We start from the raw sequence: 22,633 nt of genomic DNA, 5'->3' as shown, positions 1-22,633 counted from the left end.
TTGATAGAATTATATAATTATTGGATAGATGTATGAAATAATCAACTTTGCTCTTACTATATTTTTTGTTTTTTTAATTTAAAAATTTATAAAAATCCAATGGAGTAGATGGTGAAGAGTTTTAAAAACTATAATTATTAATTTACAAGGGCATATTGGCCATTTTATCAAAAAAATAGATGAAAATTTAATTGATCGAGCTAATTGTTAGACGATCACTAAAATCAGGGATATTAATAATTTTTCAAATAACAATGGGGTATTGATAATTATGCCAAATTTTAAGAAAAATAATAATAAATTTTCTTTTTAATTATTATTATTAAATTATAGATTAATCATATAATAAATATATAGTAATGATATAATTATTTAAGATGAATTAAATCGGATTGGAGTTGAAATTTTGAAATAATAACAAAATAAAGTAGACATGGGGTAGCATTGGAGTCCCAATAAACCGAGACATCTGTAGCTGTCCACGAACAGCATGCCAGAAATTGGCATGATTTGGCATCATCAATTTCTCAAATTTCATCTGCATGCCCTCTCGCTCTGCATCATCACACTATCCCACTTCGGATTTTTCTGTATTTATTATGTCTTTGAGACTCAGATTTACAGAGCTCAAAACTCCAATTTCACCTCTGCTTTTTGCTTCTCTCTCCTCACTCGCACTCAGAGAGAGAAGCATCGCCACCCTCCATCAACCATTGGGATTCGAGCAAAGAGACAGCGAGCAACAGTGAAGATTACATCTCCCCAAACTAAACTTGCAACACCCCACCATTGAATTTGCATGCTCACTGTTCAGTGGTCTCACTCTCTCTCCAAATTATTCTTCACTTGACTTCACTCTCACTGACACATTTACATACACACGCCGACTCCGCTCCGCAATTGTGACCGCTCTTTAACCTTTTTTAGCCATTTCATCAATTATTTGGCAGGCGCACTGCGTTATGGAGGAAAGGCCGGAGACGGAGCTGATATCAATACCGGCGACTCCACGCGCCTCCACGCCGGAGATACTGACTCCCTCTGGGCAGAGGTCTCCGAGGGGCGCGGCGAAGGAGGCGGGTTCCGGCACCGCCAAGTCATGGACGCCGACTTCCTTCATATCTCCGAGATTCTTGAGCCCCATTGGCACTCCCATGAAAAGGGTTCTCATCAATATGAAGGGGTATTTGGAGGAAGTGGGCCACTTGACCAAGCTCAACCCTCAAGATGCTTGGCTCCCCATTACTGAGTCTCGCAATGGAAATGCCCATTATGCGGCTTTTCACAACCTCAACGCTGGTGTCGGCTTCCAGGCATTGGTCCTGCCTGTTGCCTTTTCTTTTCTTGGATGGTATGTTTTCTTTCAAGCTTAGTAAATTTCTTTCAACTTAATTGAACTAGCTATTTTCTCCAGATTTATCATAGTTAACTTTGTCCAGTTCTTGCAATTTCTGCTCCCCCTTTGTCTGTTGAAGGTGAAGTGTGCCTTGTTCGATTTACTGCTCCATTAATTAGAAGGGTCGAGAGTCAAATTTCCTGTTCTCTTTTTCCTTAATCTTTACCCGCCTGTTCTTGGCAGCATGTCTGTTAAATACTTTCAAGATTGCTTTTTGACGATTTTGATCTTTGACTACGGTCTCCAATGCATTGGAGAATGTATTTAGGGACTAGAGCTTTTAGATTTCTGTTTCATGTATCTGACGCATTCTGCTGCTGTTATTTTTACCTCGAAATAGTTGATTCCTTCTCTTTTCCTCAGTCTTTTCTGGGTCTGTTAGATTTAGTTCTTTAAGACTTCAAAATTTGTATCTAATTATGGGCTGTTAGGCTGAACATCAGAGGACTTTATTCCACTTCTGCTGCTTATAATAGTTCAGTATCTGTAGTTTGAGTGCTCTTGTTTACATGTGTAATCTTTAAGCCCTCTTGACCAAATTGCAGAGTAGCAGCATTGTGTTCTTTAGAAAACATTTTATTTTATCTCACGTCCAATTTTCGGTCAGAATTATCATAGGCCAGTGACCCTAATTCTCTTCTCAATTCTTTACCTTACTTTTTGGAATGCTATCATGAATATGATTTGAATGGAGCCCAGAAATATCTTTGAGCAAATTATATACTTTTAGCTTTTGCTTTTCATGGAAATGCCACTTTACTTGGGGTCCAGAGCAATATCTTTTTATTTGTTTATTTTGATCCGTTTTTTCATCTCATTATATCTTTTTCTCCTTTTGTACCTGCTCCCAGCTATATGCATCTTTTCCCTTAGTTAATAGTAACATATAGTTGAGCAACAAAAGTAATCAGTGTTTTATTTGGTCATGAGAGACACAGGAGTCCTCCTTTCCAACTCAGTCTTCAGGGTTAATAATGAATCATGATGTAGAAATGCTAGTTCGTTTATCATTTCACATGGAAAAACTGCGGTGGCATGGTAATTGTTCTTTAATTTCATCCAACAACGGTACAGAAATTCATTACCAGCGACAAATATTAAGTACTAGTCGACTAATTTTAGAATTCACAACAACTTCTCAACTAAAGTTACTTCCTCAATACATGCTATTAACTTGGTCGGATGTGGATGCACATATCAGTAAACATCTGAAGGTAACATATGGTCTAGTTCAATGTTGTTAGGTCTTGACAATTTGTGTTTCGTGCTCCCTGCTGACCTATTAGAAATTTGAATGGTTGGATAGAAATCATTGAAAATGTGGAAACTTCCTCATATATATATTTTGGTTTGTGTAGGAGTTGGGGCATAATCTCCTTATTCATAGCCTACTTTTGGCAGTTATACACTTTATGGATTCTTGTTCAGTTGCATGAAGCTGTACCAGGAAAGAGATATAACAGATATGTGGAGCTTGCTCAGGCAGCATTTGGTGAGTACTGTTACAACTGAGAAAATCTCCAAATTTAACCTGCTGGATAAATCATAGAAGCACTAGAGAGTCTTCTGCTGGAAAGAAATACAACATGTATCTTATTTCAAGAAACCACATTCTAATAACCATGATTAGTTTTATGTTAATTCTTGCTTAGTTCTGTGATCAAAATACGAATTCTAACTACAGATATATCATGTGCTTTTTTCTCTTTTGTGCGTGTCGTATGGTTGTTGTACAATGGAAAGATTGAAGGGTACATGAAGCTATGAATTTGAAGAACTGTGTAAGTTTACATGAAGGACGAGTGGACGACAGATGCAAAATGTGTGAAGATGATTGGAGTCGATCTCACTAGGATGTAGAAATTCATCATTTAACAGTACATAATCTTGAAAAAGGTTACTATTACCAATTTTTTGGTGGAACAAAGAGAAAGTGAGAAGGAAAAGGCAGAAGTCTTGCAAATTGGGAAAGCAACCTAACAATTCCCAACACAGTAGAATTTATATGAGTCTAGGGCCAGTACACCACAAATATGACCCTAAATTCTAGCTGTGTCTAAAGTATATAGGACATAATTGCTGATAACATTTTATCTGTGTTTCTAGGAGAACGCTTAGGTGTCTGGCTTGCGCTCTTTCCAACTGTGTACCTATCAGCTGGAACTGCAACAGCTCTAATTCTAGTCGGAGGGGAGACCATGAAATTGTTCTTCCAGATTGTATGCGGTCCACTTTGTTCCTCAAATCCTCTGACAACCGTTGAGTGGTATCTGGTATTCACATCCCTCTGCATTGTGTTATCCCAACTCCCTAATCTCAACTCGATCGCTGGGCTCTCGCTTGTTGGTGCTGTGACAGCCATTACATACTCCACCATGGTGTGGGTGCTCTCTGTGAGCCAACAACGACCACCGTCCCTTTCCTATGAACCACTTTCATTGCCTACCTTAACGGCTTCTGTCTTTTCCGTCCTGAACGCACTTGGTATCATAGCATTTGCATTTAGAGGCCACAATCTAGTCCTGGAAATTCAGGTCTGTTCTCTCTACTTCCTATATGAATGTATGTACATTTTTTTTGAATGAGAATAGTAGGTGTGGAGTTTCTATGTACTTGATTATGAAAACCATTGCCTCTGATGTCATTTAGGCAACAATGCCGTCAACCTTCAAGAAACCAGCTCATGTGCCAATGTGGAGGGGGGCCAAGGTTGCATATGTCTTTATTGCAATGTGTTTGTTCCCTGTTGCCATAGGAGGTTATTGGGCGTACGGGAACCTCGTAAGTCATGCCACTTACTCCTTACACAGCCCTCGTTTGATTAATTTTGACAATACGAAGTATATTTCTTATTCCTAACCATAAAAACCTTCATGTATGCTTAAACATATCCCATTTCTCTATACTGCAGATGCCTTCCGGAGGAATTCTCAATGCATTATTTGCATTTCATAGCCACGACATTCCTAGGGGGCTTCTCGCCATGCCGTTTCTTCTTGTCGTATTCAACTGCTTGAGCAGCTTCCAGATATACTCGATGCCGGTATTCGACAGTTTCGAAGCTGGCTACACCAGCCGGACCAACCGGCCTTGCTCGATATGGGTCCGCTCTGGTTTCCGAGTGTTCTATGGATTCGTCTCTTTATTGATAGGCGTGGCTCTCCCATTCTTGTCGAGCCTCGCCGGTTTACTAGGAGGGCTCACTCTCCCGGTCACTTTTGCATACCCCTGTTTCATGTGGGTTCTCATAAAAAAACCGATCAAATACAGCTTCAACTGGTATTTTAACTGGATCCTAGGTTGGTTGGGGATTGCTTTCAGCTTGGCATTCTCCATCGGCGGCATTTGGAGCATGGTGAACAGCGGACTCAAGCTGAAGTTTTTCAAGCCAAATTGAGAATCGGAACTATCTCGTCCGATTCTTGCTAAGATGTTCTGAGTTTGTATTAGTGAATGTTGTTGTTGTATGGTTTTGATCGTAGAGACTGCCTCCAGGTTTCAATCAAGAACTACTGTGAAACTTCTTTATGTAAATTTATAATATTATAATCAAATTTTGAGGCAGTTGTTTTTACCTTTGCTTAACCAGTTTGTACGAGGATTGTGAAATCCGAGTTTTCTTGGTTCGATTTTCCAATATTGTCTTGGAATTTCAAAAGCAGCTATAAATGTTGGAGGTGTTTATAGTTTGATAAATCACATTGAATTGTAATTGTATGTATATATAGCAAAGGGAAAATATATTCCAAATCGGGCCTGAATTAGTTGGATATAATTTAAAAAAAATGATCAATCATGTTATCGTGTATCACTTGAAAGAAAAAAAGAAAGTATTTTTTACCTTTTCTACTCATGTTTTTTTCTAACCATTTAAAATTTTGTATTGCTCCAAACCTAGAACACATATATTTCTTAAAATTTAAATACGACCCACATCATTAATTTTCTATTAGTGGTTGGAGCACATTTAATGTATGTGTATTATTCAAATTTTATATATTTGTTTAATTGAATAAAAAATGAAAAAAATAAATAGATGGGCAAAAGTGAAATAATTTTAGATATATATTAATAAAAAATTATTAAAAACACCAATTAATATAAAGATCGTATGATACGAACAGTACAACCAGCTCTCAAGAATCAAGGAAGTGTTTGGAGAATTTTAAAAAATGTGTTTTTTTTCTATTTTTAACTCCAAACAAATAATTTTGAGGTATTTGGATGTCAATTTTAGGAGCTACTAAAAAAAAATATTTTTAGACTAAAAGCTAAAGCACTGAGTTTGGGGGATGTTTCTAAGCTGTTTCGGCTTATTTGTAAATAAATTTAATTTTAATTTGAATTGTTTTACCTCGAAAATCTTACCTCTCACTCTCTTTAATTTAATCTTCAGAACTTGCGCCTCTTAAATTGATATTGGAGTTTTCAATTATTTAACCCTATTAAAATTTATACTTTCACATATTCAATATTTTAATTTTTTTACATTTTATTTACTATATTATCTAATATTATTCCTATACGATATATAGGAATACACAAATTAAGTTGCTATGATTAATTAATAATATTTTAATTTTTCAATCAAGTATACCTTTTGTGAATCAACGACCAATTATATTATTTTTCAATCAACGCCTTTTAATTTTGCTATAATTTTTATTTTTTACAAAAAATTACATCTTTGAAAATAATTTTTTTTGCAAACACTTCCTTAGTGATACGTAGAAAATTCAAGAACCTCAACTCCTAATATTATGATGGTATTTGTTTTCTTTTTCTTTGGGGATACATTTTATAATACTTTTATTTTATTACAGTAATATAATATATATTTTCATAACCATAAATATACATATAAATATATGTTATATTTGTATATAAATATGTATGTGTATAAAAATATCTATTTTCTAGGAATTTTTAATTTTGTCTAATAAAGATATTGTATCATTTAAATATTTGTAATAGAATAAAATTATTAGCAATAAAATTCTCTACAAATTTATTCGGGATATCTGTTCCATTTCCATGAAAGAGACGGGTTCGGAGGGACTTAGGTTTAATATATTAATACAGATAAAGATATTATATTTTTCTAATTTAATACTATATTAAGCATAATTTTGAATTAATTGATTTGACGTAGTAAAACAAAAAAAATACAACAACCCATAAATCTGCAAATCTTTAAAATGTATTTTTTTTTAATAAAATTTCATTCATTATATTATTCAGTACATTCAAATTAAAAAATTAAATTAATACATTAATATTTCAAATCAATAAATGTGTTCAAAGGAAGCAAATAAACAATATTTTTTTTCCATTTTTTCTATTTATTTTATTTTTATTAAAAGGTTAGGAACAAAGTACAAATGATTCCATGCGTTGAGGATTGTTTGCATTTAACATTTATAATTTTTTTTTGGGTAAATGTAAGTTTCATTAATAAAAGAAGATCGTACAGTACAACAATGCTCAACTGATGGTTTCTCCCTCGACAGGCCAAGGGATACGCCATAATCTATATAACGCACATGAACTAACAGAACGAGATAGATTAACACTGATAATCCTCTGTCTAATATCTTCCACGATAATGGTGGCTATTATATTCGGTCGTCGCTCTGTATGCTCAAAGCGTCTCAAATTTCGTTTCCTCCAAATGTGGTAAATGCAAGCAGCCAGGAGTGCACGATAAGCCAAGTTAATCATATGTTTTCCTCTCCATTTCCTTGCAGCCCACTCAACGTCCCGTGACCACTCTCTATTAGGCCATTCAAACCAAACAATCCGCCGAATCGCTGTCAGGCAACTTCTGGCATAACGACATCGACAGAATAAATGAGTATGTGTCTCCATTGCGCCCTCATCACATAATATACAGGCGCCTAGATATGATAGCCATGGTTTATCAGCTGTGGATAGTTTCCCTAAAATCGCAAGCCACAAGATGAAATTATGCCTGGGGATCTTCAGAGAACCCGAGAGTAGTGAAGACCAACCTACTTTGGGTCCCGGTGGGTCCAATAGCCTGTAAAGAGATGTAATTGTAGGTCGTCCAGTCTCAAATCGCCAAATAATACGATCTGTCTCGCCATGAATTATTGGCAATGCATGTAAAATCTTCAAGCACTCAATATTCATAACGAGAGGCCAATGCCATTGCCCCTCTATAATAATACTATTGAGCTTGTCCGTCGTCCGAAGCCCAAGCATACGTGGACCCTGTGGGAATCTCTCAATGCCATTTACAATTTTACCAAACCCAAAATCGCCTTCAGGGGCGTGCAAACAAGCGGATAGAATATTCAGTCATTATTTTCTGAAAAATACAAAGTGCAACAAAATCAAAAGATTGGGTGGAAAAGTGTAAAAAAAAAAAACAGAGAGTAAAGAGCAAAGTACAAATGACCCCATATATAGGGAATTATCTGCATTTTACCTTTATAAATATTCCATCAATATTTAAAAAATTATAACACCTCTCGAAAATTAAAATTCGTCAAATAAATACTCTTTATGATAACTTATTGTAATTTTAAAAAATATTAAAAATATTTATAATTACGACGAATAAAAAAAAATTCGATTGTGATCCATGGTTGTAAAAATGAAAATGAGGAAAGAAGGCGTGTGGTGATGAGATGAAGCAAAGCAAAGAGAAAGAGCGACAGAGACGCAAGTGGAAAATGAGGAAGCAATGCCCACTCATTGTCCGAAGCAAAATTGAAAAGTCCACACATACACAGAGACAGAGACAGAGACCGAGACAGAGACAGAGACAGCATCAACATGCATTGCATTGCAGGGCTTTGTAATTTTCAGGCTCTTATTCCACACGCTGCCCCACTGATCGGTGATACGTCACTCATCTTCTCCTACCTGTCTAACAAAATCAACCCTCTCCACCTCCACAACCTAATCAAATCAACCCTTTTACTTTTTTTTTTAAAATTCAGTTCGTATTTGGGACGTAAATTATACTTTTAGTCCTATAAAATAAGATGTTCAATATATTTATTCATCTGTTTTTAGAATTTTTGGAATGCTTTTAATATTGGGAAAGCTTAATATATTCAATTCTCTACTTTACAGGATTTTCGATATGGTTTCGAAATTTAAAACATCCGGCTCATTTAGTCAGATATCTGCTTTACGGAATTTATGGGACTGATTTTTTTTATTTTTTGGGTCATTTTGAAAGTTCCGTACAACATAGGACTAAATGTGTCAAGTTTTTCAATTTTGGGATCATTTTAAAAGTTTCTCAAAATAAAGAACTAAATATGTGGAATTCAAACCATTCAAACTCCAATATTTTTTTTATTTTAAATTTTTGCTTTCAAACATTCTCAATTTTTACTACTGATTTAATGTATAATTTTCTATATAACTTATTATTCTCATAATAAAAACAGAAGTTATTGCAAAGAGCCTCTGAGACGATGGGTATATTATGGAATATTGTAAAGTATATAAAATATTAAAAATCATTTGGTCAAGTTTTGATAAAATGAGCTTATAAAATAAAAAAAAATAAGATGTTGAAAGTTTATAAGCTTTATTAGAGAAAAATACAAATTTTCCTACTTATTTTAAAAAAAAATTCAAATTTCTTCGATTTTGAATATATTACTATAAGATTTTTGTTACTTACATATCATAAGCTTTATAATTTTATGTAAGTTCTAAAAATTTTAACATCTTATTTAAAATAAAATTAGAACTTATTAAATATTTTAAATAAGTCTAGCTAAACATCATATGGAATTAAGGGATAATTACATTATTTTTCTTTGAGATTTGGTGTAATAATTACACATAAATTACCTATGGTTTGAAAAATTATATTTAGTATTTTTAAAATTTAATTCCGTCTAATAAGTAGAACCCACATCAGTCAAAATTTATCGAGTTTGTTGATATTAGCAAAACAATTGAATGAAAATCTATATTTAGCCCCGATTAATATATTCTTTGATATCAATTGTATATTAACCATGTGACAAGTGAAAAATTTATAATTTTAGTCCTATTATTTTAGGGAGTTGGCATCTTCGATCCTGCATAAATTGATTTTTGCAATTTAGTCCTATATCTTTTCAAATTTTGCAATTTTGATAATTCTTCCGCCACTTGACCTAAAAATTGCATGTGACTTGCAAATAATCAAATTATTTGCAATTTTAGTCCTGTGGCCAAGGGAGCGCTGGCATGTTTGGTCTTGCACTAACTTTTGACTTAATATTTTTGGTCATATACGAATTGATTTACATTACTAAAATTATAATTTCATTAGATCATGTGCATATCACATGTAATTTTCTGACCAAATTATCCGAAATAGGACTAAAATTGCCAAATATTGAAGTTACGAAACTGAATTGCAAAAATAAATTCATAAAAAACCAAAAATACGACTTATTACAAGACTAAAATTGCAATTTTCTGGGATGACAAGTCTATAACAATGTTTTACAAGAGTTGTACATTTAATGATATTTAAAGGATGAGATTGCAGGAAACATTCCCTCAAATAATAGATTTGAAGGGGGGTTGATTCACGTGGAAAAGGTGGTGAAAATAAGCCTTAACCTATAATCCACAGTCATAAGTGGACCCATAGTGAATGATGCTTAGCTCTACTTATTAAGTTGGTATATTTTAAATAAAAAGTATAATCAATAAATGTTAACGAGGATAGCCTCCATGGAATATATCCATTTCTTTTAATAAGATAATTAGATTTTTCCTCCTTAATCTATAATTTATTTACACAAATTATTTATAATTTTTTGTAAATTATAAAAACCATCCACACTAGTTAAAAATAAATTGTATAATAATATTGATTTTTGGTTTTTTTTCCTCTAGAGAGAAGGGAATATTGTATAATTTTTCAAAAATAAAAGTAGTTTCTGTAAACAATATTAATTTTTTTTACAAATATATGTATAATTATTTAAAAATAAAAATAATTTATATAAACACAAATCGATCAAGAAGTGTAAATATAATTATTTATTGAAAATGTAACAAGCTATTTTCATCAACACCTGCAATGCATACATCACGCCACGCGTATAAAATTGTTAACTGCATAGTGAACTCAAACCAACAAAGATGAACTAACTCATCAATTGAATTCTCATTCTTATAAACTGTCGGAATGTATAAGATTTTATAAATAAACTTAGCCAATCTGTCAGAAGGACCAACAGATTATAAACACTAGTATTTTGAACACACACGTCCAAGAAAGAAACACACACATACACATACATGCATTCAACTGCATTTGCTACTTACTTCTATTCTAAATATATATATATATATATGTATGGTTATAACATAATCATAATCATGATCATCAGAAACAGCAAAAAGATTCTTAATTTCATGATCCCACATTTCAGCCATGGAAATGGCTGTTCCTCTGTAAACCTATCTTACATCTCGATCTACTCATCATTCTTACAACATGAATCAGTAGTTGTGGGGTGGTGGGGGGGGGGGGGGTTGCTTATAATTGTATCCCAAGAATTCACTTGAGGGCTTTTCCCGGTGTGGAAATAGCAAGGTCCGGCCATGAAAAGTAATCGTCCTCGGCCACGCCGCCTTCGCCGCCACCACCCACCTGCCACGTGTTGCAACCTGGAGACTCCACGGCCACCGCCATGGCGCCTTGCTCCATGGGCCAGTCTAGAACCCCGTGCCCGTAACCCAGCCCCGAAGCTAGCCCGAGTCCGTAACCGTTTAAGGGAAGAAGCCCGCACTCCACACCCATTACTGTACTAGCAGTACTCCACCAAGGAGTTAAAGTCACAGGCTTTGCCGCCGGAGCGTCCTGTATGGACCCGGAACACAGACCCGAGCCCGGGTTTGAAGCAACCCGGTCAGGCCTTCGAGTTTGACCTTCGCTGGTGGTGGTGGTGGCCGCAGGTGGTGTAGGAGTGGTGGCTATACGGTGGCGTTTGTTGGAGGAAGAGGCTTTCCGGGTTCCCCCTCCGATGGGGACGTTACGCAGCGCGCCGCCTCGGGTCCAGTAGCGGCGGCAGGACTTGCAGAAGTGGCGGGGCTGGGTGAGGTTGTAGTTGTTGTAGTAGCAGAACTTGGTGTTAGTGGAGTCGCAGCGTGGGCAAGGAAGCTGCTCCGGCTCCGGCGCCCGAGACGGGTATCTTGACAGCCGAGGGTGGGTGGAGTCTGATACAACCTCCGGTGTATTTGGTTGCGGGATTGGAGTGAAATGGTGTTTTGTTATGAGTTCCGGCGAGAGGGAAGTGTTGAGTAAAGAATCCATGAAGGAGCGGAGAAAGATATTGAAAGAGTGGGAAGGGGGAATGTCTTCCCATCCAAAACTGGACTTATATACATGACAAATTCTATACCAAATTTGTTCCAAACTTTCTGTCCATTACATGACAATTATATTAACCATAATTTTTTTTTTGTAATTTGAAATATTACACAGTTATTTTTAATATTTATTTTTATTTAATAAATAGCTCTTGTCACTAGATAAATTTATCGAATTTAATGATAGTAGCAAAAAAATTGAATGAAAATTTAAACTTTTATCATTCCTTGACTTATTATAAATTTATTGTAAGTCAAACAAGTCTTTTCTAACCAAAACTGTCGTTATACATCTTCATACAATAATTCATGTAAGGAGGTTTATCTTCACCCTTAAAAAGGAGTATTTTCATCAGAAACGATTTGTTTGAACTGTACGTTGTGAGTAACAAATCAACTAAGGATAAACATGAATTTTCGTTCAATATTTTTGCTAATATTAGTAAATTTTGACTAACGGAAGAATCTAGTTGTTAGATAGAAATAAGCATCAGGGGTTGAGTCATGTAATTTTGAAGGTCCACGTGTAATTATATCAAACCTCATAGAAGGAAAGTGTAATCATCCCATTGTATTATTTTATACTAGAATAAATTTAATCAAGCTTTCTCAAAATCCGTTATAATTGAAAATACTTTTGTTGTCTCAAAAATTATTAATAATTAATTAACTCTAATTTTATTTTCTAATGTTTCAATTGAATTTTTCTTACAATACTCTCAAAATGAAAATGAAAGTAAACCAAAACATCGAAGATTTTTTCCCCCAAATTGATTATTTGTTGACTTGGAAAAAAAAATTTCAAAGATTAAAATGGTCACTTGAACCAAATGGATCAAATCCAAGGCTTGATACAGAAAAAATTGTCGAATTTCCACTCATGGGACCTATATTTGAAACCACAAATACAATTAGAATTGCTCAATTTTCCTCGGACACAGACTTTCTAATTAACTAAATCGGATAAATACAAATACAATATCATTTTTTAAAACTTGGCGTAATTATACATAATTTTTTTATAATTTAAAATTACTTAATACTCTTAATATTTATCTTCATCCAATAAATAAATCAATCTGTTAGTAAAAAATGAATAAAAAACTCTAATTAACTCAGAACAAATTTATTATAATTTACAAGTCAGATAAATATTTTTTACCAAAATATTCTTTCATGAGTGAAAAGTATATGTTTTCACATGCATTTTCATCAAAATATAAAAATTTATATGTAACGGCACCAAAATTCAAAAAGGAACAATGTAATTGTCCCTAATTAAATTTGTGTATGAGGTCGTAGGAAGTGGAGGGAGACTAATAAGATCATGTTCATAGGTTAGCATGCAAGAGCTAGCTCAAGTTTTTGGATTAAAATCTTATAATTAAAAGATTATGAATTTTTATCTTATAAATATAGATATATATATGGGTGCTTCATAATAATTCTTTATTTAGATTTTTAATTCATTCCTATTTTAAAATTATTATATATTTGATATCGACTTTTATATTAAAATATATAGAGTGACATAGTGATAAAATGTAAGATCATCCACATGTGTTCATGAGCACTCTTATTGTAACTTGTATGTGTCGATATCTTAATTATCGTATTATTATCAAATTAGGGAACAATCAAGATAATAGAAAAGGTTGCGTTAAAAAAAGAATAGCGATCAAAGTTGGATCGTCCTCCAAACCGTCGCTCTTATTGATAAGATAACCTAAAAACAACATAGGGCTAGAGGTGTCGGGACCTTCTTCGACTAAAACATTTCAACGTTCTAGTCAGTGAAATAATTTAAAAATCGTAAAAACAATTCAAAATCGTTTATATTTCAGGTTTGTAATATACTTATTATAAAGAAGAACTGAAGCATTATTTACAGGTTTTGGGCTCCGAAACCCATGGAGCATGTTTGGATGCGCCACATGTCACATTATCAATGATCGAGATTTTATGCATAGTATTCAGAATAAATTACAACGACGATCTCCAAGATTTATTATAATACAAGTACTTTATTATTATTTAAAAAGGACTCCACGAAAATAACAACGTATAACAAATGAACCTTATAATGAATGGCCGTCAATTCTAGAGTATTTATAATTTTTCAAACAACGAAGAATAATTTCTAATTAAAATAAACTTTAAGAATTGTTAATTCTAAAGGATATTTACAATATTTTTTGAATAATCAAAAATAATTTATAATTATTTATGACAAACTTTAAAAAAAATTATATTAATTTACTCTAATTTTTATAATAAGAGGGCTTTTGAATATTTATATACTAAAACTAAACAAGAAAAAGAGAAAAGAAGAGAACAAAAACAAAATATTCGAACAGTGGTGTATAAATGAAATGAAAGAGGGCGTTGCCGACGGAGAATTTGGTGGGTTGGACAACATCATTGCTGTCGGGCAGCGTGGCCAGGATTTATTGGGTGGTGTAGGTTGAGTGGGTGGCTGCCGCCGCCTCCCGCCGCCGGAATTAGCGCATTTATGCACATTCTTCTTTCCCACCACAGTGGGATTCTTTTTTTGTTTTGCTTGGAAATGAAGGAACTTGCAATTATAGGGAAAAAGACTTTATTGAATATAATGAAATGTGAAAAATATGATTTGTGATGTCTATTCTTTTTATTTAAAATCACTATAGAAAAATATAATTTTTTATTTATAATTAAAAATAAAAAATTATAATTAATAGTAGTTCACGATTGTTATTTTTTAGGATTAATTCTAATTAAACCTACTATGAAAAAGAAAACGTATACTTTTTTTAAAAGGAAGTTTTAAAATTATACTTATACATCTTTCAAGAATGAACTCTTTACACCGGATCCCATCTCGTTCGAGTTTGAACAAAAAATAATGAAGTTAACAAAAAAAATAATATTTTAATTTTATTCCTAATTAATTTTCTCACGTAATAATTTTGTACTTATAAAGGGGAAAATATAATGCTGTTAACCGTACTCTACACATATATATTATATGAAAACAATACAATTTTAATTCTATAACTTATGAGGGACGGCATTTTTAGTCCTTACGAACCGATTTTCATAATTTAGTTTTGTAATTTTGAAATCTTAGCAATTTTCATCAATTGGCCAGAGAATTACATGTAATGTGCACATGACTCGATTAAATTATATTTTTAGTCATATAATTTAGGGGCAATGACATTTTTAGTCTTATAACTCAAGGCAATTGACATTCTTGATCCTGCATGAATTTATTTACAGGACTAAAATTGCAAGTAAATTGCAACTTCCCATCAAATCGGCTGAAAAAGGATTAAAATTGCCAAATTATAAAGTGACAAAAGTAAATTGCAAAAATCAATTCGTACAGGACTAAAAATGTCACCCTCTTAAGTTGCGGACTAAAGCAATATCCCATATTATATTTATTCATTTATAAGCACAAAAATATATATATATATAAATGAAGCAATTTATCTTTCCTATTTTAAAGAAATTAATTATTTCATTTTAAAAAATATAGGAGGTAAATTGCTATTTTTTTAATAAAAATAATTTGCTCATTTACAATATTATAAAGAAGTTCGCTTGCACTTTTCCCTTTCAATGTGTGATTCACATCATTTTTTATAAAATATATAATTAAATTAAAATATAAAGTACATGGAAAAAACGCAATTTTATTATAATTAGGATGTAACATTTTTGGTCCTACATATTTTAGTTTTATAACTTTAATATTCGGCAACTTAGGCAATGTCCCAGCCAGTATCGATAGTAAAATTACGTGTGACTTATACATGACAAAATAAAAATTATAATTAAAATTACGTAAAACTTCCATAATTTATAAGACTAAAATTATAATTCTCTCAAATAGATACTGTTGTAGGTTTGACCAAAGCCCAGACATGCGGTCAACACGGAGTGCTGGCTCAGCTTTGTGCGAGACATGATGCGCTTATGTGACATGAAAAGTGAATGCATGTCTAGAGCATAGCAATATGATTTTTATAGGTTAAATAAATTCTATCCTTCTTAATTTTTTTTGAAATATGAGCGATAAATTATTATTAATTAAAATACATTAATTACAATAATTTATATTGGATATCAATATCTAACAAACTATTACAACAGACATACTATGATCAATAATATCAAATACACTAAATCAAATCAACGTCTACTGTTATAGTAGAAATACCACATACTATTTAGTAGAAAATAACATCACACGCATAAAGCATAGTTCAAACCCATAACCTCTAACTTCGTGGGGCCTCATTTTCGCCTACTAAGTTAGGCTCATTGGCAAATTCTACCCTCCTTAATTGTACCCTAAGTTTTGTTCATCTTCTGAACTAATAAAACATAACACTATTAACGAAATAGCCCTTATGTCGTATATATTTATATTGCTCCTATTGTATTTTGGTTCTTCTCGTACTAAATTAAATAAAATTTATTTTTGATTAGAAAGAATATTATATTTCAAATGTATTATAGAAAAACTATTCATAATTTAACTAGTTCAAATTAAAATTAAAGCAATAAAATATTTTCTTGTATTTATTATCTCACTTATTATTTGACCTTTAGTCTTTCAAATTTAAATTACATAAGTTACTGTACTTCAAATATATTTTCTCTAATTAAAAAAGGTTTGAAGTTTAAAATAAATTGTAAAATATTTAAATAAAAAAGTGCATCATACATGTACATAGTGTAAGGGTAATTTTGTTTGAAAACCTATCTTGTCTACTGTGAAAAAAATATTCATCACGACTTTTATTCAAAATAAAAATATTTTATTACAATAAATATTTAAATCATATTTGTAAAAATCACGACCAACAGACATTGCATTACCGTGGTCAATGGCTATTGACTTCGACTATTTGTTTTTATCCATTGCAATTAGTCATAATTAAATACACAAATTTTTTATTATGTTACCTACTAAGTTCAGATTTCTTTCTTATTTTCTACCATAAATTAATATTAAATGAAAAATCAGTGAAATCTATACTATTCATAAAGTGGGGTTCATTTCGTACACTACGAAGATTTTATCAAAATTACCACCGTCGAGCATTTCGTATTTGGAGGGTGGAGATTTCAGACATGCAGATCCCCACAAATACGGGCATTTGTCTCATTACACTCCAGAGTTATTTGGGGCTATGTCATTCTATTGAGAGAATATTTTTACTTTTCTTCTGGGTCCTGTACCGAAACTGACTTAAGTATAAAAAAGTTTTAGCTAGGGACTTCCCAACAAATCTAAAGTATACTCATTTTTTAAAATCCCAACTGTTATTTGAATTGGACTGCCCTCAAAGTCCTATCGATCTTGAACAAAGAATAATGCTCCTAATTTTTTTTTTTTTTTTTAAGGAATGATGAATGTACCTTTTTGGTTAATTAAACTTTCACTAATTTTGAAGGCAAGAGGACAGAGTTGTTGGTTTATGGTCTGCCTCATTGAAAAGCATATGATGTTGATATCTCTCCTTTTCCTTATTATTGTGATTCAACTATTCACGACTTTAATAATTAGCGATTTTGATCTGGTTTTTCTTTGTTGTTACTCACTATTAATTTCATGCCAGTAAATAGTCGCATTACATGTTTGACAATTTGGCCCATTCGATGAATCAATCAATTGATCAATACATACAAAATTAAATGCTACTTCCATAATTCAAATCAATAAATATATTTAAAAATAAGATAAAAAAAATAAATTATTATAAACATAAACAAACATCTATATTTTTGGAACTCGAATTCACAATATTTTAATTGTGAGTCACGAATCTTACTGATGGGGTTTGATATTCAAAGGCTGTAGGTCATTCGATTATTGGGCTCAGAGGGGATGCGAACAAGCTTGGGACTTGCACAATAAATAGGTGCTGGACTAAACCCGACGTTAGCACTTCGACGTTAGATCGTGTAAGGGACTAGGCCGTAAGTCGGTATTATATTATATATAAGTTTGTTTGTGAATAATTACCTTAACTTTTATAAATGTCAGGATAGATATGCCGAAAACCACTCTGACTGACGACATCTGTCATCCCTGGTTATGCGGACACGTGCCCCTCATCCAGCATCTCCCATTGACCTGTGTACTTGTGGGCCATGAAGGGCCTCACTTGTATTGTCATTGGAATATTTTGGGTCCATCTAAGGTCTAGTTTTACTGCCATGGGCATCATCAATTTTAATCATATCATTTATAAATAACTAACCAATAATTATTATTATGATATACCAACAATTACTATTAAAATAAATAAATACGAACACCCGTGCAAAACTTTTATCTCATTAATGATAGAAAAGACTGATATTGCTAATAGGGTGTTTGACTAAAAAATATTTAATTAATAATATAAATTTATAAATATTTGTAGAACTTACACATTGTTGAATCTTATGTTAAAAATAAGTTATGAAGTGTTTAATAAAATAAAATTGATCTGATATAATAATAATAATAATAATAATAATAATAATAGCAATAATGTAACTGATATGAATAAATAATTTGAAGTAACTTAAAGTCTAATGATTGAAGGATTTGAATTTTAAATTTGTGGAAATGATTTGGGAGAAAAGAACTTCTATTATTATTTTTCTAAACCGACATTTATATGATGTATCTGAATAAATTTAGGGGATAATTATAATAGCCTCCTATGAGATTTGGTATAATACACATAAATTTTCTATAATTTGAAAAGTTATATCAGTATCCCTGAAATTTGTTTCCATTTGATAAATAAGTCCTTATGTCAGTAAGAATTCATCGAATTTGCTGATATTAATAAAAAAACTAGATGAAAATTCATATTTACCCTCAATTGGCTTATTACTGACTTGTTGTTGGTCAAAAATAAATCTTCTTATGTTCAAACTACCCTTATACATATTCGTACGTTATTGCATGTGAACAGGTATCCTCACCCTCATAAGGGTAGCTTGGTCATAAAAAAAAAAGATTTGTTTGAGCTACAATAAGTTAGTAATAAGTCAGTCGATGGTCAATATCGATTTTTGTTAATTTTTTTTTTTTTGTTAATGGTAACAAATTCGGTAAATTTTGATCAACAGAGAAATTTATTTGTCAGATGAAAGCAAACCTCACGGATACCAAAAGTAATTTTTCAAACCACAGAAGGTCTACGTTTAATTACACTAAAAATAATAAAATAAATCACAATAAACCCACATAACATGAGATAAATATTCATATGTTTGATAGAACTTAAACCTATAACTTCGAATTGGTTCATGAAACCTCAGCTATAATGATAATGTTAATTTTGCATATCTTCCATGTGACGTCTATTCCTTTAGAGAAAACGTGTTTGATTTTTTTCAGTATCTTTTGAATTCAACCATTACACATTGTCTGTATATTACATATTTCAATCATTTATGTAAATTAAATAAGATATGAATGACACGTAGTTTATATTAACCAAACGTGGGCTGGTCGAAAATATTAAAAAAAACACTAATTAAGGTGAAAATTGGAAATGAAAAGACAAATTTAAATTAATTATATGACAAGTATGATATACTGATGGTATAATTGGTGTATAGTTCAAACAAAATGACGATCATATAGTAAATGTATTACACTTATTTTATAATTAATTTGATTCGATCAAATCTGACTTGCGTAACAATTTTTGGTTGACTGGCTAATTTCGTTGCCACGCATAAAGCGTGAATGACGCTGAGTGACAATTCTAGCATAATCTCCATAGTCAATGATGCGCTTATACCGATTGCCTCAACCAAATCTGAATGAATATGGAAGTGGGCGGCTGATTGTAGCGCTATGTTCGTCCTCTCTTCAATTACTTGGATGTAATCAAATCTAACACGGAAGCAAGAGAGAAACATGCATCCCTATCTATGCACATTCACTATCATATGTGTATACATTATAGATCCAATTATGGGTCTACCATTTTATAAAATCGAATCCAATCAAATTGAAATTTTGATAAATTAAAAATTTGGGATATTGAAATACTAAATTTATCAATATTTTAAAATTTAGATCGGACCGATTAGTTGGACAGGTTGAACCGTCGCTTTATAAAATATTGGTCCAACCCTTTAAATCGAACTAGCCTCAAAATCGTTCTATTTTTTCAAAATTCATCGGACCGATGATTGAATCAATGACCTGGCCTAAAATCAATGAACCGATCGATTCATGAACTTTTTTAAAATTTTCATAATTGGTATAATCCAGAATTGAACGCACGAAATTTTATACTAAAAAAGTGTAATTATTTGAGTTATATATTAATAAATGAACAAACTCATCAAGGCGATAATCTGGCTAAATTTTTATCTCCTATGATTACCTAGATTTCTATTTAAATTACAATTAATAGAAAAAAAACTATATATCATTTTAACTGTGGGAGATATTGACTATCTATTGACAATAACATTTAATTATAACTTAATTATAGTGGTAAATAGATTGTTATTTTGGTGCGCAATTCTTCTATTCTTATTCTTGACCTTAATATATGCATTTATACTATCAAAGTTTTGTATTTATATATTATTTAAATATAGTTTTATACATTAATTTTTATTATCCCATAATTATGATATCACTGTCCTTGATTGAATTAGTGCCCTTTGACTCAGTCAATTTTTCGAATGGATCGACGGTCCGTGTTTTAAAATATTACTAAATGCTTAATAGAATTAATCGGTTTGGCCTTTTTTATCTAGCGAAATTTTACAATATTTCAGTGTTCTGTAAATTGAATTTTTTATTTTTCCATCTAATTTATTGAATTGTGAACATATTCCAGTAATTACAAAAATATAAACTAAATAACTGTTCAGTTCTTCACAAAACACCATTCACTAGCCTAGTTGGTGATCAGTCAGCTGATCCATCACCAGGAAGGTAAGAGTCACATGCCTACTTTCCATTTCACAAAATTGGCAGGTTCAAGAAACAAGCACATTTCAGTAGGCATATCATTATACATCTGGATGGATCCATCATATAATTTGTCAACACATCAAGACACACCATACTAAAAGATCTCACTTAGATTATAGATTGAATGTGAATTATGTTAATAAGCCACTAGTAACAATTTTTCAGAGATATCGACATACCTAGCATGACTTGGTAAAATAGTTATATCTCTCTCAATGTTTATCCAAATCACAAACTGTTTTATTGGATGATACCCAACTCAAAAGGTTTTCTAATGGTATACGACACTCAACAACAAATTTCTGAATCTGACTCTACAAAAGGCTATAAATTGACCTATTCCACAGTCATTCGGGGTCAAATTTTGATAACATCTAATCAACATTCTCTCTTTTGCAATTACACACTCTTACACTCAGTTTTTACCACTTGCCAACTAGTTTTGGCTCATTTTTACACAAACTCTATCACTCATGCAAATGATCATCCCTCTATTTTTCATGAATCACCATTATTCTCATTGGTTTGAAGTTTTCATTCATCTTTTGGATATTAGTGACTTAAGTATCAGAGTGCTAATATTTTTTTGTAGGTTAGTCCCCTGTTATATCAAAATTTGCACAATTTGCAGTACCATTGAACCCAAATACGCATCAACTAGGGTATGATATCCCTCAAATGTTGTTTCTTTCTTTTGAGCCCAAAGTTAAGAATGTGGACCCCTCAAGCAGTCCAACATGCCTGACCTTGCTGACCCACGAGCAAAGTATCAACCTTATAGCCTGTTTATTCTTACTCACTTGGAATACAAAAAACAATGAGCCTAATCCAGTAAGATGACTCACCATACAACAAGGACGATGCATTACCTATACCCACAAACATCATAAGACACATCATACTAAAAGTCTCTAAATCACTCCATCTAAACTGGCTGAAGTCAACTTATCAAGTAACAGGTAAATGGATTCCAGATTCCTGGGTTGACTGGGCAAGACTCGTTCAAAAGATTATATCTTTCGTCAGATAAGTCCAAATCTCAATCCGATTCTTTTGTTAATTAACTAGCACGTGAAGCTTTCAATGTTATATGAATTGCCCTAACGACCTCTAGAATCCTAATATAACGTCTTCCTATAAATAGAGACCCTTGTGCAATGTTCGAGCTATGTATTCTCATACTCATTTATATCTCGATTTTCAACTATGTTCAAGCATAGTTTTTCACTCCATACGACTTTTTATCACTTTGTCATCATTACTCTTAGAATACTCGAACAAGTAGAGGGCAATATATAGACACTCTGTCCAGTGTATTGTGGTCCTATAGGACTACCCCCAGTTCAACCGTAATAGAAATCCCTTTCAACTTGGTGTACAGCTTAGAAGTCGTCATCTCTACTGAAGTAAGAACGGAAACCTTCAAGATCCAGTACTACTAGTAGGAGGGTAACGATATCTTGCTGCGTGCTAACCTGAATTTAATAAATGAAGTTTGAAAAGATGTTTGCGCCTGCATGGAGAGGTGCAAATAGAATGTGGTAAATGCCTACAACATAAGGGTGAAATGAGAGAATTCTAGGTGTGTGGTCTCGTGCTAAAATTAGCAAGTGCTTAAACAAAGTGGAGAAGTCGATTCCCAACCTGGATGTTCCTTACAAGACAGCCGGAGTTGTCAAATTTGGAGCATATGAGCTAGAAAACATTGACGGCCAAAATCTGTTTTGACTATGGAATGCCTACAACCTCATGAAATTCTACACCTAATCCTTGCTCTTTCTAGTTGATTGAATAAGAAATAGCATGCTGAAATAAGAATGTTTCTGCTCCCCTACTATACTTTGCATTGATAACAGACCGATGACCTTAAT

At 32.4% G+C, this 22,633-nt stretch overlaps 2 protein-coding genes across 3 annotated transcripts; one reads left to right on the top strand and one right to left on the bottom strand.

The window, feature by feature from the left end:
• The first annotated feature begins 516 nt into the window (after positions 1–516).
• On the top strand, positions 517–4,970 carry LOC105166215 (Transmembrane amino acid transporter family protein). 2 transcript variants are annotated; one of them, XM_011085486.3, is made up of 6 exons: positions 517–816; positions 951–1,351; positions 2,755–2,888; positions 3,503–3,930; positions 4,046–4,177; positions 4,308–4,970. In XM_011085486.3, exons 2-6 carry the CDS (start codon positions 963–965, stop codon positions 4,791–4,793), a joined length of 1,569 nt encoding a protein of 522 aa, XP_011083788.1. In that variant the 5' UTR covers positions 517–816; positions 951–962; the 3' UTR covers positions 4,794–4,970. The 2 variants fall into 2 exon arrangements, with proteins under 2 accessions (XP_011083788.1, XP_011083786.1); XM_011085484.3 differs by having other exon boundaries at positions 517–1,351.
• A 5,799-nt stretch (positions 4,971–10,769) lies between these two features.
• On the bottom strand, positions 10,770–11,768 carry LOC105166214 (dof zinc finger protein DOF5.8). Its single transcript, XM_011085483.3, has one exon. The coding sequence runs from the start codon at positions 11,703–11,705 to the stop codon at positions 10,950–10,952; it is 756 nt and encodes a 251-aa protein (XP_011083785.1). The 5' UTR covers positions 11,706–11,768; the 3' UTR covers positions 10,770–10,949.
• Between the last annotated feature and the right edge of the window lie 10,865 nt (positions 11,769–22,633).

Source organism: Sesamum indicum, linkage group LG7 (assembly GCF_026168435.1).
Source record: "Sesamum indicum cultivar Baizhima isolate 11 linkage group LG7, ASM2616843v1, whole genome shotgun sequence".
Taxonomy (NCBI): domain Eukaryota; kingdom Viridiplantae; phylum Streptophyta; class Magnoliopsida; order Lamiales; family Pedaliaceae; genus Sesamum; species Sesamum indicum.
This window is presented reverse-complemented; position numbering and strand designations above follow the sequence as displayed.